Source organism: Eumetopias jubatus, unplaced genomic scaffold (assembly GCF_037043125.1).
Source record: "Eumetopias jubatus isolate StellerSeaLion01/CBP00866 unplaced genomic scaffold, mEumJub1_p1.0 scaffold_7, whole genome shotgun sequence".
NCBI classification, from domain to species: Eukaryota; Metazoa; Chordata; class Mammalia; order Carnivora; family Otariidae; genus Eumetopias; species Eumetopias jubatus.
Genome location: NW_028274813.1, coordinates 90,575,675 through 90,590,719, shown reverse-complemented (window position 1 = coordinate 90,590,719; position 15,045 = coordinate 90,575,675). Strand labels below are relative to the sequence as shown.

At 38.4% G+C, this 15,045-nt stretch overlaps 1 protein-coding gene across 3 annotated transcripts in view; it reads left to right on the top strand.

The window, feature by feature from the left end:
• Positions 1–1,291: 1,291 nt before the first annotated feature.
• The window catches only part of COPS2 (COP9 signalosome subunit 2), a 29,887-nt gene continuing 16,133 nt past the window's right edge, over positions 1,292–15,045 (top strand). For 2 of the 3 annotated variants that reach the window (XM_028100355.2, XM_028100354.2), the window contains exons 1-3: positions 1,292–1,397; positions 13,196–13,309; positions 14,139–14,216. In XM_028100355.2, the coding sequence (XP_027956156.1) occupies positions 1,344–1,397; positions 13,196–13,309; positions 14,139–14,216 (246 nt within the window). In that variant the 5' untranslated portion in view covers positions 1,292–1,343. The remainder of the gene's footprint in view (positions 1,398–13,195; positions 13,310–14,138; positions 14,217–15,045) is intronic. The other variant, XM_028100356.2, reaches the window with a different exon arrangement.

Genomic DNA, 15,045 nt, shown 5'->3' with positions numbered 1-15,045 from the left:
AGCTGATAGTGTTCACTGGACTATTTCAATTTTTCTGTATGTTTGAAATTCTCATGATAAAAAGTTGGCAGGAAAAGACTATTAGGAAAAAGCCTTGTTTATAGGTAGGCAGTGTTGTTGTTATAAATATAACTTTTAAGAACTATGACCAAAAAGATTGGTCTTTCTAAGTAAGGTCTTTAGTAAGCAATTCAATTGATTACTAAAAAGTCCAGCCTGTAATTCCTCCTCTTGGGTTTTTTTCCTAAGAAAAAATAAAGTGGCAAAGATACTCGCTGCAAAATTGTTTAAAATAGTACTGTTTTTGCAATATTCTAAATGTATAATATTAATGGCATGCTTAGGTAAATCATGGTGCATTGGTACATTCAATGGAGGGATTATTATGCAACCATTAAAATAATCATTGTCAAGAACATATTGCATATATTGTCCTATGCTGTTACTTAAGTAGGTGCAAAAATAATCCGAAATTATATCTGTGCTATAATTATATAAAATTTGATTCAAGTGGACAGAACTAAGTGTATATGGAAATGCTGTTTAAAACGCAGTTCCCCCCTGTATTTCATTTCATTTTGAATTCTGCTAATGATTTTGTGCAACAATAATGCATATTTTAAAAACCAGTCGTTATCTGTTATCTTAATTTTGCTTAAGGGCAGTAAAGGTCAGTTTATAATTGGTTGAAAAACTGAATAAGATTTTAGGCGCCTCAATTGATTGATGCTTAACTGGTTTGGGATAGCCACAGCATCGTTTTGCCGACTACAAATATAACAAACATTATGTGTAAACCGTGCTGCTTAAAAGGTCTCCAAACATCACAGGAACACCCACCACAATGTGTGGGCAAAATGCACAGAGATAATCAAGGCAGAAATACCACTACCTGTCAAATAGGACGGACATGTCAGCCTTTTCTCCGCGAAAGGCTTCTGATTCTACGGTGCCTCTTACTTTCACCAGAATGAAATGGTTCCAGAGTCCCAGGCAAGGGAAGAGACTGTTCCCTTGCCCAGGAGGCTGGAAACTGCTCAGTGTGAGCGCAAGGTTTCCAAGGCCCTTCAGCAGAGATCCTCCGCACTAGACGATTCCCCAGTTGCTAGGTTTAGTTGCTAAGCCACCAACCGTCTCGCAGGAAGAGGTGGCAGTGCACTCCCTTTTGGCGTCGTAGCGAATCCTCTCGATACCGAGCTCATTGGTTCCGGTAGGAAACATTCAGCTCCTCTAAGAGCGACGGGAAGGCGAGGAGAAGCTGGGAGTGACGCCTCTGAGCCGTGGAGGATTGTGGGAGGAGGTTGTCTCCAATTTCTCCTCCCTCTCCCCCCCTCCCGGCCAAGATGTCTGACATGGAGGATGATTTCATGTGCGATGATGAGGAGGACTACGACCTGGTGAGACGGAGGGGACGGAACTCTGGGGTTAAGGGTGGTGTCTGGCTTTAGGGGCTGGGGTAGGGGCGGCCGCGGTCTCTCCCCGTAGAACATGTGCTTCTTCCAGTCTCTCCCGGTGCAGTGACAGGACGGGTTTACCTCCTCCCCCTTCCCGCACCGGGCCGGGGCCCTGCTTCTCCAGCATGGGGGAGGGGAGGGTAAAGGAGGCAGCGAAGGGGGTCGCGAGCTTTGCTCCAAGTCTGAGCGCCTCCTCCGTTTACATAGACACCGCTGGCCTCCGGCGTCCGGTTTTCGGTGCCTCCTACCTCCTCACCATCGCGCGAGCCGCCTCGGGGATCGTGCAGCGGTCTAGGCCCTGACTCTGCCCTTTCGGGCCCAGTTTTCCGGGCCCCTCTTCTTCACCCTGGAACTGAGCGAGTGCGAAATGCTGAGAGAAGGGTCTGAAAACTGGGGGGCCTTACTGCTCCCAGGCCTGACCGCGAAACGTCGCTTGTTGGTCTCCTGGAAACAGAGCTTAATAATAATAAGTCTTGTCCAGGGTCCGTTTTGGTTTAAGATAAAGGTGCAGCAGAGCATTCAGGGCAAGGATAGCTGTTAAAAAAAAAAAAGTAGTAAAACTACTTGTTTCGAGAAAAGCTGGGGAGGAGGTTTTGCTTTTGTGTTTGTTTTGGTGTGGGGGGGTGAGGATAAGGGGATTGACCCAGTGGGTTTCTTTTTTGACTTAGAGATTTCCCAGTATTCAAAGTTAAAAATATCAACAATATAGGGGCGCCTGGGTGGCTCAGTTGGTTAAGCGTCTGCCTTCGGCTCAGGTCATGATCCCAGGGTCCTGGGATCGAGTCCCGCATCGGGCTCCCTGCTCGGCGGGGAGCCTGCTTCTCCCTCTGACCCTCCCGCCTCTCATGCTCTCTCTCTACCATTCTCTCTCTCTCAAAATAAATAAAATCTTTTAAAAAAATATCAACAATATAAAAATGAACGAATTTATGTAGCTGAACGGTAATATATAAAGATTCAAGGTTTAACTTAAACGGATTTACAGGTTTTCAAAAAAAATTCACTACGATTTCAGGTTGCTATTCAGAAACAATAACTGTGCGTACTAAGAAAAATTACCCGGGCCAGGAATTAGCGTCAACTTTGTTTTTTATTTTGGGGGCGTTTTTGTGCGTGTTTCTTGTATATTATAGTGATGCTGCATTATCGTCTTATGAGGTAGATGTTTAGGGATATCTGGCTCATCTTATATTTTAAGTGCTAGATATTCCCGAGACATTAATATATTGTCTTGAATTCGTGTAAACTTCTTTGTATAGTGATTTACAATTAACCTTTCTATCTTAAATGAAGGCACATTTGCAAAAGGTAGAGGGAAATGCCTGCTCTTACCTGAAAATCATAGTAGAGGTTTTGATAATTCTTAAAGTTGAATGTAGAGTTCTGCTAGTAGTAATGATTTCTGCTTTACATTTAGTTTGTGCAGATCAAACCAGTTGTAGGCAGTTCATTAAGAATGTATTGCGATATCATGTGCATTTTTATTTATCACATGTTTATTTATATTAACAGGTATTTTCATAACTGTGGAAGTGTCTCTTTTAAAAATTACATATTTTTGATTTTTGTTTTTAAATGTTTCTGCTTATCTTTCCTAAGCAGTAATTTATTGAGTACATGACTTATTAGCACTGTGATACACTTGAAGATCATCACTGAGAATATAATGTAAGAATAGCAGAATTTTGTTGTCCCATAAAATACTCAATTTTTACAAGAACTTTAATTAAACATGCATTGTTTAACTTGGCTAGGTTTTTCCAGCCTTCGAAGAGCCTACACTACATATATGATATAAATACAATAAAGTTGAATATATGGTCGTTTTGACTTTTTTTTCTTAACCAGAAAAGGTAAGATTTTACACTACCACATAATTAAATGAAATCTTCCCCCCAGCATTTTGTTAAAAAGTCCTCCCTACCCCCCCATAGCTGTCCTATGTAGTCACCATTCCGATTCCCAATCAGATATCAAGTAAAAAAAATCTTATTTACTATCAAGTAAATAAAATCTTAAAGAAAAGGATTAAGAGAGCTGGTTGCTTACATGTTGTCAAAAGAAAAGTTGGGGTTTTTTTATAGTTATTTGCCTGGGACTTGTTTCTTGGGATTTGAAGAGTCAAAAAAAGAATTGACTTGCTGTTCTAGGGAAATTTTTTTTATTAAAAAAACGTATTGTTTCCTGGAAAATTTGCAATTTCGTTTTAGTCAAAATATTAACTAAAGCCATGAGTATTTCTTTTTTTTTTTTTTTTTTTTTTTAGATTTTATTTATTTGAGAGAGAGAGAATGAGAGATAGAGAGCATGAGAGGGAAGAGGGTCAGAGGGAGAAGCAGACTCCCTGCTGGGCAGGGAGCCCGATGCGGGACTCGATCCTGGGGACTCCAGGATCATGACCTGAGCCGAAGGCAGTCGCTTAACCAACTGAGCCACCCAGGCGCCCAAGCCATGAGTATTTCTGACCACAGATATATTCAGTATATCTTTTGTAGGTTGTCGATAAATTTTAATACCCTAAATCACTTTTTGTACTTCCCCAATCTAGTGGAAGTAGGTAGTTAGGATACCACCAGGAAAAGTAAAAATCTGTTTCTAAACTATAGTGTTTTTATATAAGAAGATAATTAATGGTTTGTGCCCAAGATCTAGAAGAAAAAGAGACCCAACTTGGTTTAAAAGAGAAGAAACAAATGTGAAAGAAATTTAATTTGCTTGAGCTCTTATTTCTAAGACCTATTTTATTTTTTTATTAGAAGCAGAAGCAGGCATTTTCTTTTCTTTTCTTTTCTTAATTTTTTTTTAAGTAGGCTCCATGTTATGGAGCCTCACGTGGGGCTTGAACTCACAACTCTGAGACCCAGACCTGAGCTGAGATGAAGAGTCGGCTGCCCAGCTGACTGAGCCACCCAGGTGCCCCAGAAGCAGGCATTTTGTAGGTATAGGAGTTTATGTAGCAGTAAATGGAGAGGTAGGAGATGGTACTGGTAAATGTCTTGATTATTTGCTGGTCTAATAATACTAAGTAATAACTATACTACCATTCATTAAGTTAATAAGGCTATTGTTATGTTAACTGTATTGTAGTTCCACAGTCCAGCCATTCTAGCATGAAGTTGCTTAGTACTTCTAATAATCGTTTTAGAAAGGACTTAAGATAGATTCACTTCATTCCAAAAATGATTTAGTAGATCCTGTGATAGGTATGGCATTGTATATTTGAATTTGGAATTCTGCATGTATTCTTCATGAAGATGAAAGTTGATTCTACAGCTGAGGCTTTTAAAAGAAACTTAGGGGCGCCTGGGTGGCTCAGTCGTTAAGCGTCTGCCTTTGGCTCAGGTCATGATCCCAGGGTCTGGGGATCGAGCCCCGCATTGGGCTCCCTGCTTTGCCGGGGGCCTGCTTCTCCCTCTCCCACTTTCTCTGCTTGTGTTCCCTCTCTTGCTGTGTCTCTCTCTGTCAAATAAATAAATAAAATCTTAAAAAAAAAATTATAACCAACAAAGTGATTTCCCATTATTAAAAAAGAAAGAAAAGAAACTTACATGTTTAATCATAAATAATTGGAAACAACTCCAAATTATCCATAGTAGGAGAATACTAATACTATGAGTACTAATAAGGTAATGACAGATAAATTACGGTATATCCATGTGATGGAATGCTGTGTCAGCAATTCAAACCATGCTCTCAACAATATTCAGTGACATGAAAAACTTGATAAATTGTATTGGCCAGGACTCTTGGGCATAAGAGACAGGAATATTGTCAAACTAGCTTAAACTAAGAAGAGCGTGTGTTGGCACACATCACCAGGAAGTATCAGTATGGCTGGATTCATGGTTCAGATAATGGTGGTGGGTATTTTTCTTGTTTCTCTCTCTCTTCCTGGTTTGCTTTCCTCACTGTATTGGCATAATTGCCTTCACAGTACATCACAAGATGTAATGCAGCATCTTCCTGGTATTATAACCCAGAGGCAAAAGGGTGTTCCTTGCTAGCTCTAACAGCAAAGCCCTAGGAAGGACTTTTATTGACCCAGCTAAGGTTTGTGTAGCCTTCTGTGAACAGCTGTAGAGAGGGAGATAGATTGCTTGCCTTCCTCTGTGGGTAGGGCACTATAATTGAAAACCCTCACATGGGAGAAGGGTTGATCACCAATGCTATGCACACAGTGAACACATATACATTATAAATATGTAATCTATTACAATTTTAGTGGGTGGGAATAAAATTTATTTTGTTAAGTGGGAAAATATAGAAAAAATGGAAGATCTGAAGTGTGTCAGGAAAACTAAAATTTATTTCTTGCAAACCTTTCATAGTGAACCTGTATTAGTTTTATTGCTGAGGTGAGAAGGGGCAGATTCTAGGGTACAAATGAACAAAAATCTTACTTTGGTCATGAGAGGCCAAAAAGTTTGTCATGGCTCACAATTTTTTAAGAGTTCTTCTTACAAATGGTCTTCAAAGAACCTGAAGCATGTAGTTTTTTAAAATAAGTGATACAGGGCGCCTGGGTGGCTCAGATGGTTAAGCGTCTCCCTTCGGCTCAGGTCATGATCCCAAGGTCCTGGGATCGAGTCCCGCATCAGGCTCCCTGCTCCTTGGGAACCTGCTTCTCCCTCTGCCTCTCTCTCTCTCTCTCTCTTTCATGAATAAATAAATAAAATCTTTAAAAAATAATAATAATAAAAATAAAATAAGTGATACAGGGGCACCTGGGTGGCTCAGTCGTTAAGAGTCTGCTTTTGGCTCAGGTCATGATCCCGGGGTCCTGGGATCGAGCCCCGCATCGGGCTCCCTGCTCTGCCGGAAGCCTGCTTCTCCCTCTCCCATTCCCCCTGCTTGTGCTCCCTCTCTCGCTGTGTCTCTCTCTGTCAAATAAATAAATAAAATCTTTAAAATAGGTGATACATCGGGGTGCCTGGGTGGCTCAGTTGGTTAAGCGACTGCCTTTGGCTCAGGTCATGATCCCAGACCTGGTTTCTTGCTCAGCAGGGAGCCTCCTCCCTCTCCCTCTACCTGCTACTCCACTTGCTTGTGCTCTCTCTCTGTCAAATAAATAAAAATTCTTTAAAAAAATAAAATAGGTGATACAGGCACATAGTTCAAAGACAAGACAAAAAGTTTTCTTTCCATTCTCGTTCCCCATTTGTCCAGTTCCAATTCCTCCCCATATGTAATCAAATACACGTTTTTATCCCCCTCTTTGTTTTTAATCCAGGATATAGCCTATTATATATATTATTCTATACTTTGTTATTTAATGTGCCTTAGAGATTATTCCATGCAAGTATGCAAAAAGCTCATTTCTTTTTACAGCTGCATTGATTGTACAGATGTGCCATACTTTATATAACCAGTTCTCTCTTGATAAGCATTTGACCTGTTTCCCTTTGCTGTTATAAACAATGTGCCCCCTTTTTTTTTTTAACTTCAGTGATAGGTTTTGTCTTTTTTTGTAGATGTCGAAAACTATATTCTGAGCCGGGTTTGATAAATAAGTTGGACCATCAAACTGGGTGATACTCTTTCTTTTAGGTTAGAAACATCTAGTGAAGTTTTTCTTCAGAATTTCAGAAACATTATACTACCTCTTGAAATTACTGCTTCAAAAATAAGTGTTGAGCGCGCCTGGGTGGCTCAGTCATTAGCGTTTGCCTTTGGCCCAGGTCATGATCCCAGGGTACTGGGATGGACCCCACATCGGGCTCCCTGCTCGGCGGGAAGCCTGCTTTCTCCCTCTCCCACTCCCCCACTTGTGTTCCCTCTCTCACTCTGTCAAAAAATAAATAAAATCTTTAAGAAAAAGAAAGAAAGTTCCTAGGATTTAACCCCCCACATTTGATAAGAGAGAAACTGAAGCATCATGTCTGAATGTCTTACTTAAATTTACAGGACAGACTAGTGGGAGAGTCAAAAGTATATCCCAGGTCAAATGACATTTATGATTTCTCTCTTTGGAAGATTTAATTTGAAGACTGCAAGTTTAGGACAAATAAAAGAATGTTCTGATTTACACTGTAGACGAATTAGGACCCATTAACTTAGGTGAAATTTTAAAAACTTAGGACAACTTTATGAATGGCCAAACCACAAATGACTACCTAGGACTTGAATTGTATCTAGTCCTTAAGGATAGTGAGACCTTGCCCTTTGCCTCTCTGTGCCCGACATCTAGTTCAGCTGTCAAGACCTGGTCAAGGCTTGGTAAGCATTGTTAATAGTGAGTCCTGTGTTCTAGAGCACATTTCAAAGACCTCTGTTGACAAGGGACTTGGGAATAAGTAGGAACTATGAAACTGACCCTGTTTAGCAGTAGGTGCATTCCAACATAGAGTCAGTATTGCCCCTGGCTGTTGTATGTTATTTTGGAATGTTCATCCACTTTTCATTTCAATTAAGCAAACATTTATTGAGCAGTTTGTATTATACTAGACTCTGGGGATGCCAAAATGAGGAAGAGAAAGTTCTGCTTTTTGAGAAGCTCATAGTAGTGAGGTAAGGGGAGGTGGGAACAAAACACTCAACAAGGCTCCATGTTAGAGAGATGCATGTCACGTAGAAAGAAACATGACTAAGGAGAAAATTTCTTTTGCTAGTTGGAGGAGGGTAAGCTGTGATGAATACGTTTTCCAGGACTTTTAGGGCTGGGAAGCAGCATAGGAGAAAAGTGGGAAGTTTGTTAAGAGGGGAGGTAATTTAGAATTCCTAGCAGAGAGAACAGTTAATGCCAAGACAGAGATTTTGAATTGTGTGGAACATTTGGGGAAGGAAGAATAGATTTGGGTGTGTGCATGGATCACAGATTGCTTTGGGGAGTGTTAGGACATGAGTTATTATATAAGTAGGTGGAACTTCTAAACAGGTTTTTTTTAATCCTTTTAACAATGTTCATGTGCTTTCATTTCATATATTGCTTAATTGTTTTTATTTTTTAAAGCATTCTTAATATATTGAAATATCAGTTTCTCTTTTTAAAAGCATTTTCTTTAAACTTTTACAAATTATAGTTCTGTCCTCATCTGACATAAGGGAATTGAGTTCAACAATATTTATTTAATACTTTTTTCTTAAGATTTATTTATTTGAGAGAGCGAGAATGAGAGAGAGAGAGAGCACATGAGAGGGGGGAGGGTTAGAGGGAGAAGCAGGCTCCTCGCCGAGCAGGGAGCCCAACACGGGACTCGATCCCGGGACTCCAGGATCATGACCTGAGCCGAAGGCGGTTGCCCAACCAACTGAGCCACCCAGGCACCCCTATTTAAATAATACTTTTTGTATAATATATTCTGACTAACAACACTGTGTGTAACCAAGTCATCGAAAGTCATAGAGATAACTTTTTTTTAAGATTTAATTTATTTATTTATTTGAGAGAGGGAGAGGGAGCATGAGCAGGGGGAGGAGCAGAGGGGAAGGGAGAGAGAGACTCTCAAGCCGACTTGGTACTGAGTGCGGAGCCGATGCAGGACTCATGACCTGAGTCGAAACCAAGAGTCCAGTCACTCAACCAACCGAGCCACCCAGGCACCCCAGTCACTAGAGATAACTTTTATTTTGCTTTTATCCTGTGCCCCTGTGGTGGGTCCTTTTTATTTTATATCCCGAACATCACTTGACATCTTCTATACGTATTGACATCTTCTATACGTATTCTGTTTCCTTCCTTTTCTCCCTATTCTACTACTTGTAACCAAACTTCCATCATCTTTTAGCCAGACTGTTTGTTACAAGATTATCCAGCAGGCTGCTTCATTACTACCAGAGTAGTCTTCCGAAAAACATTCTGATTATTCCCCGTAAAATTATTTAGTGGCTCCACTTGATCTAAGCTCCTTGCTAGACTTCTATTGTCCTGTTCCTCTGTCTGGTACTAGTTTATCTCTCATCAGTTCTTTATACACATCCTGTGCTTCAGCCCAGTCTGACTATTCATGCTTCTTTAAATTATGCAGTACCATTACAAGCTTCCATGCCTTTGCACACGTTAACTGCTTTGTTTCAGATGCCTTTCCTTATCCCCAGGCAACTCCTATTCATATTTTTAGACCTGCTTCAGGTAACTTTTACTTCTTCTAACTCACTCCTTTTTTTAAGCTGCCAGTGTACCTAATAATGTGTCTTTATTTTGTTAGAGCATTCCTGTTTCATTTGCATCTCTCTCTCTCTCTCTCTCTCTCTCTCTCTCTCTCTCTCTCTCTTTTCTCTGACCATGAATAGCTTGAGGGGAAAGATTTAATTTGCATTTGTGTGAGCAACACTTCATTGCTGGAATATGCTAAAGATCATTATCACTGAGTATCTAAATAGGTATCTAACAGTAGATATCTAAATAACAGAATTATTCTAAAGACTTCTCAAAATATCCGAGTAATAACTGAAGAATAGTTTACTGTAGTTCACAGCTTGTAGTGATTCATTGAACTGCATATGATAGGTTAGTGATGGCACAGAGGCTGGTTCAAACCCTCTGAATATGCTGTTGCAGATCCTAACAAGGGACTGCCTAATTATAAGAATGCCAGTCAGTAACATCAGTTCTTATGTATTTATACATTTTGGCAATACTCTTTAAGAATTGAATTGCAGTTATGCAAAAAATGTTATACATTCCACTTCTTCATCCATATGCAGTTGACCTTTGAACAACACAGAGGTTAAGGGCACCACCACCCCCCAGTTGAAAATCCATGTATAGCTTTTTATTCCCAAAATTTAAACTATTCTTTATTTGTATTTATTCCCCAAAATTTATACTAATAGCCTACTGTCAGGCGCCTGGGTGGCTCAGTTGGTTAAGCGACTGCCTTCGGCTCGGGTCATGATCCTGGAGTCCCGGGATCGAGTCCCACATCGGGCTCCCTGCTCAGCAGGGAGTCTGCTTCTCCCTCTGACCCTCTTCCCTCTCGTGCTCTCTGTCTCTCATTCTCTCTCTCTCAAATAAATAAATAAAATCTTTAAAAAAAAATAGCCTACTGTTGACCAGAAGTCTCACTGATAACAAAACAGCCAATTAACACATATTTCATACGTTGTATTAAATTCTGTATTCTTAGAAAAAGTAAGGAAAGAAAAATTGTTATTAAGAAAATCATAATGAGAAAATAGATTTACAGTACTGTACTGTATTTATCAGGGAAAAAGTCCACATGTAAGTGGACCCATGCAGTTCAAACTCATGTTGCTCAAGGGTCAGCTGTAATATGAAAAACCAAAAGAATATATTCACAAAATGTTGAGTACTCAATTAAGTCTTATCTTGATGATTGTTATTTGGGGGAGTTATAACATCTAAAGTTTAGAAATATTAGTCTGGAGCCAATCAGAAGTTGTAGGTAGCCAGTCTTGTACTATAAGAAGCATTCAGTGATTGTGAATAGTAAGGAACCATGTTAGACATGGTAGAAAATGTAAAGGTTCCTGTCTTCAACGTTATAATGAGTTCAGTAATTTCTGGGTAATTGAAATTTTTAATTTTTAAAATATTACTTTACTTCCCTCTACTCATATCCTGGCCTACTTGTTTTACTGTAATCTGTTACAGGCTAAGAAACCAAAAATAAGTGGACTTTGAGTGAGAGTCCAAATTCTTAGACTTTGTGATAGATACAAATTTAAAAAAATTATTTCCAGGTTCAGGAGTGTATTCTGAAGATTTGAGTTGCAGGAAAATCATTTTCTGGTTTAGTTAGCTAGTCCTAAATTGTACTGAACAGTTAGCTAGAGAAGAACTGATTTCCAAAGGTGTAGAGTTTTTATTGCTGTGATGCTTTACTCCCAAGTCTTCTCTGAGGAGGTGACACTATGTAGTCCTTAACCAAACGAAGAGGGGGGGAAGAGTTTTGGCCACTTGTGTGGTAAGGCCAGGTGCAGCAGAATGACTCAGGGAGAGCTTTATTAAGAGATACAGTTGGATGTATAGTCAGGAATTAGGTTTTGATTATTTTTGAAATTAATTTTAAGAGCAATATGAAACCATTTTTGAGAAAAGGAATGTGCTAATTTGCATTTTATGAAGATTATCTTGGCTGCTTACCACGAGAAAGTTAGAATTTGAAGGTTAAAAATGATAAAGGAAAGTCTGTGGAGAGATGGAAGTGGCTTGGTAGACTAGGGTGGTGGCAAAGGAGAGAGAGGAAAGTGCATGAATTTGAGATTTATGTTGAAGTTAGAATCAGTAAGTACTCTTTATGTTCCAACAATGTGACTGCTTTTAGTTCTTTAGTTACCTCCTATGATGCTGTTTTGTATCTACTGTTCTCTTTCCCCTCTCCTATTTTCCCTAGCAGGTAAACCCCCATTTATCTTTCAAAATCTAGCTCAGAATTCTTCACTATCACAGTATTATTTGATATATAGTTAGCTTGTTTATTAAGTCTTTATTAATTGCTTTTCTGGTTTGATCAGTTGTAGTCAAACCTAGCTTTACATGGTCAAGAAGTGAATGATTGATTATGACATTTATTCATTACCCAGAATTTGATCTCATCCTGAAGAGAAGTGTTGTAAAGCATTTTCATGTTAAACATAACAATTCCCAATCAGGTCTGGAAGACTGCCTCCATGTTTCCTGTCCTTACACAAGGAAGTAATTGTCCTCTAGAGGGTGCACATTACAAAGCCTCTGTGGTCAGATAAAACTGGTTTTATACTAACATAAACATCCCCCTCCATCTGCTGGTCACAGGAAAAATTCATCTTGTATTCATGTATTTTTGAGCTCTCTAGCACTACACTCACTATGCTTTCTTTCATCCTTCAGCCTTTATGAAATATTACAGATTTTTCATGAGTATCTCAAAAGAATTACGAAGTATTTGGATTTAGAAATAACTCTGTAATACTGTTCTTGTCTTTTTGTACTTCCAGGTACTGTTCTTGATTTGACGTAAGCTTGCCTTTTGTAATGACTGGTAGCTGATGGAAAGAATTTTGTGTCTTCCTAAAATAATGATTTTCATTATACTAACCTATGTATATTTTATAATCCTCATCATTAAATTGAATATCTTGGAACTATTTTAAACTCTTGTTTATACTGCTCCACAAAATAGTTGTTTTATTCCAGTTTTCCTTTCTACTTACTGTTTCAGTACTAAGAACTGAATTTATGTGGTAAAAGTCAAATAAAATATAAATTCAGTTGCTCTTAGTTTGATTTGTTATAAAGCTAGTTAAAGTGCGTTAATAGCTATTGGGTAATGTGGAATGCACATAAAGCAGATATTCTTATTAACATATAATTATATTTAGCAATAAACTACTCTGCCATATACAGATTACCATCCTAGATAGTCAGGCCATATTAGAACAAGGAAATTTAGACTTAAGGAGTAGAGAAATTTAAATTACAGAACTTAAGATGAATAATTAGCATTTATGTAGTAATTAGCATTTACGGTGATTTTTCTTGGGTTCTGTGACCAACAAAAGGTTAACCACTGCAGAATTGGGGGTCATTAACCCATATTATTTTTTTGCATTTTGCTTTTCTGTTAATTCTATGGAAATTGTGGTTTTGATCTGAAAGAAAGAAATTATTCTATTCTCCCCACTTGATTTTGGCTTTTTCACTTGTTTTTTAAATAATGATTAAGTATCAGTGGCATTTTACCTATGTTTGCAAGGTTGTTTTGTATAAATGTATGGTTTTTCCATCTTAACAGTATTCACTTTTTACAAGGCAGCATGTGGAATTCTTTTTCATTTTAGTATCTCTTTCTAACACACAGGAATACTCTGAAGATAGTAACTCTGAGCCAAATGTGGATTTGGAAAATCAGTACTATAATTCCAAAGCACTAAAAGAAGATGACCCCAAAGCAGCATTAAGCAGTTTTCAAAAGGTTCATATTTTTTTCTGATTGATTTATGTCTTAAAGTTTATTTTTTCAGGGGCGCCTGGGTGGCTCAGTCATTAAGCGTCTGCCTTCAGCTCAGGTCTTGATCCCGGGGTCCTGGAATCGAGCCCCACATCGGGCTCCCTGCTCTGCGGGAAGCCTGCTTCTCCCTCTGCCACTCCCCCTGCTTATGTTCCCTCTCTTGCTGTGTCTCTCTCTGTCAAATAAATAAAATCTTTAAAAAAAAAAAAGTTTATTTTTTCAAATGATGTCTCAAAATTTTATCTCAGAAATGTGTTTCGGATACTGAGTGATAATCCTGTAAATAAATTTGCATTGCAGTACAAGCAGATATTTTAAAAGGAATAGCCTATTGTTTTTTAGCTATCTATAAAGCAGGGCCATTGTCCTGAAAAGCTAGTATGGTTCTGGTGGAAGGAAACCAACATGATGATCAATAAGTATTATCCCTGCAATTTTATTCCTTCTTTGGAGGACAGATCACACAGGTGTGGTTCTATTAATGTGATTTTTTGACAACTGATAAACTTTTGGGTTATTCTTACCAATTAGAGGAGAAAAAAGGACTTCTGGGACTATAGAATAATTGAGCAGTTCTTATTTAATCTCTTGATTAAATAAGCTCACTTATCCTTAAGCATTTTAAGACGTGTTTCTTTTTTAAAGCCTTTTAAAGATGGCATTGAGAAATGGTGGAATTCTTGGGGAAATGTTCGTCATGCATATGATGTAAAATTAATTCAAAACAGACATTGGTGTCATTAGAAAATAGCATTAGCATTAAATTAGACTAAAAATGTCTTCTATTTTTTAGGTTTTGGAACTTGAAGGTGAAAAAGGAGAATGGGGATTTAAAGCACTGAAGCAAATGATTAAGATTAACTTCAAGTTGGTAAGATTTGTTTTGAGGGGAATTAAACTAATAATGAAATAAATTCTGTGGGTAAAAACCTCATGGCAACAAAATGCCATTTTTTTCTACCTCTTTAAAATAATTCTGTTGGGGCGCCTGGGTGGCTCAGTCGTTAAGTGTCTGCCTTCGGCTCAGGTCATGATCCCAGGGTCCTGGGATCGAGCCCCATATCGGGCTCCCTGCTCTGCGGGAAGTCTGCTTCTCCCTCTCCCTCTACCCCTGCTTGTGTTCCCTCTCTCGCTGTGTCTGTCTCTGTCAAATAAATAAATAAAATCTTTAAAAAAAATAAATAAAAAAAATAAAATAATTCTGTTGATGCATTTCTATACTTAGCCTACTTTTGATTTGTGACTTCAGTAATACTAAGTAAAAAAAATTCTGCATAGGAGTCAAACTTTTCTGTTTAAGAAAACTTATCCTATAGATACGTAGACAGTATCTGGCTGCATTATTAACAGAATAATTTTTCCACAAACTGTTAGTGTTTATTTTGGAGTTTAAAAATTCTACTTTGTATTACAAGGATTTCCATTTGCACTGATAAGAACCAAAGCTAACATCATTCTTGATTCCTCTCTTTGTCTCTCTCCCCTCAAATAATCTGTTAGTAAATCCACGTGTCTTTAGTTTTAAAATATATCTAGATCTATATCTTTTAAAATATATCTAGTAACTTTTTGTCAGATACTTAACCAGATAATACTTAACCATTTTTATGTCTGCTACTCTGATCCAAGCCAACATTCATCTCTTACCCGGATTATTTCAGTAGCTTCTTAATTCACATCCTTACTTCTGTCCTTGCCTT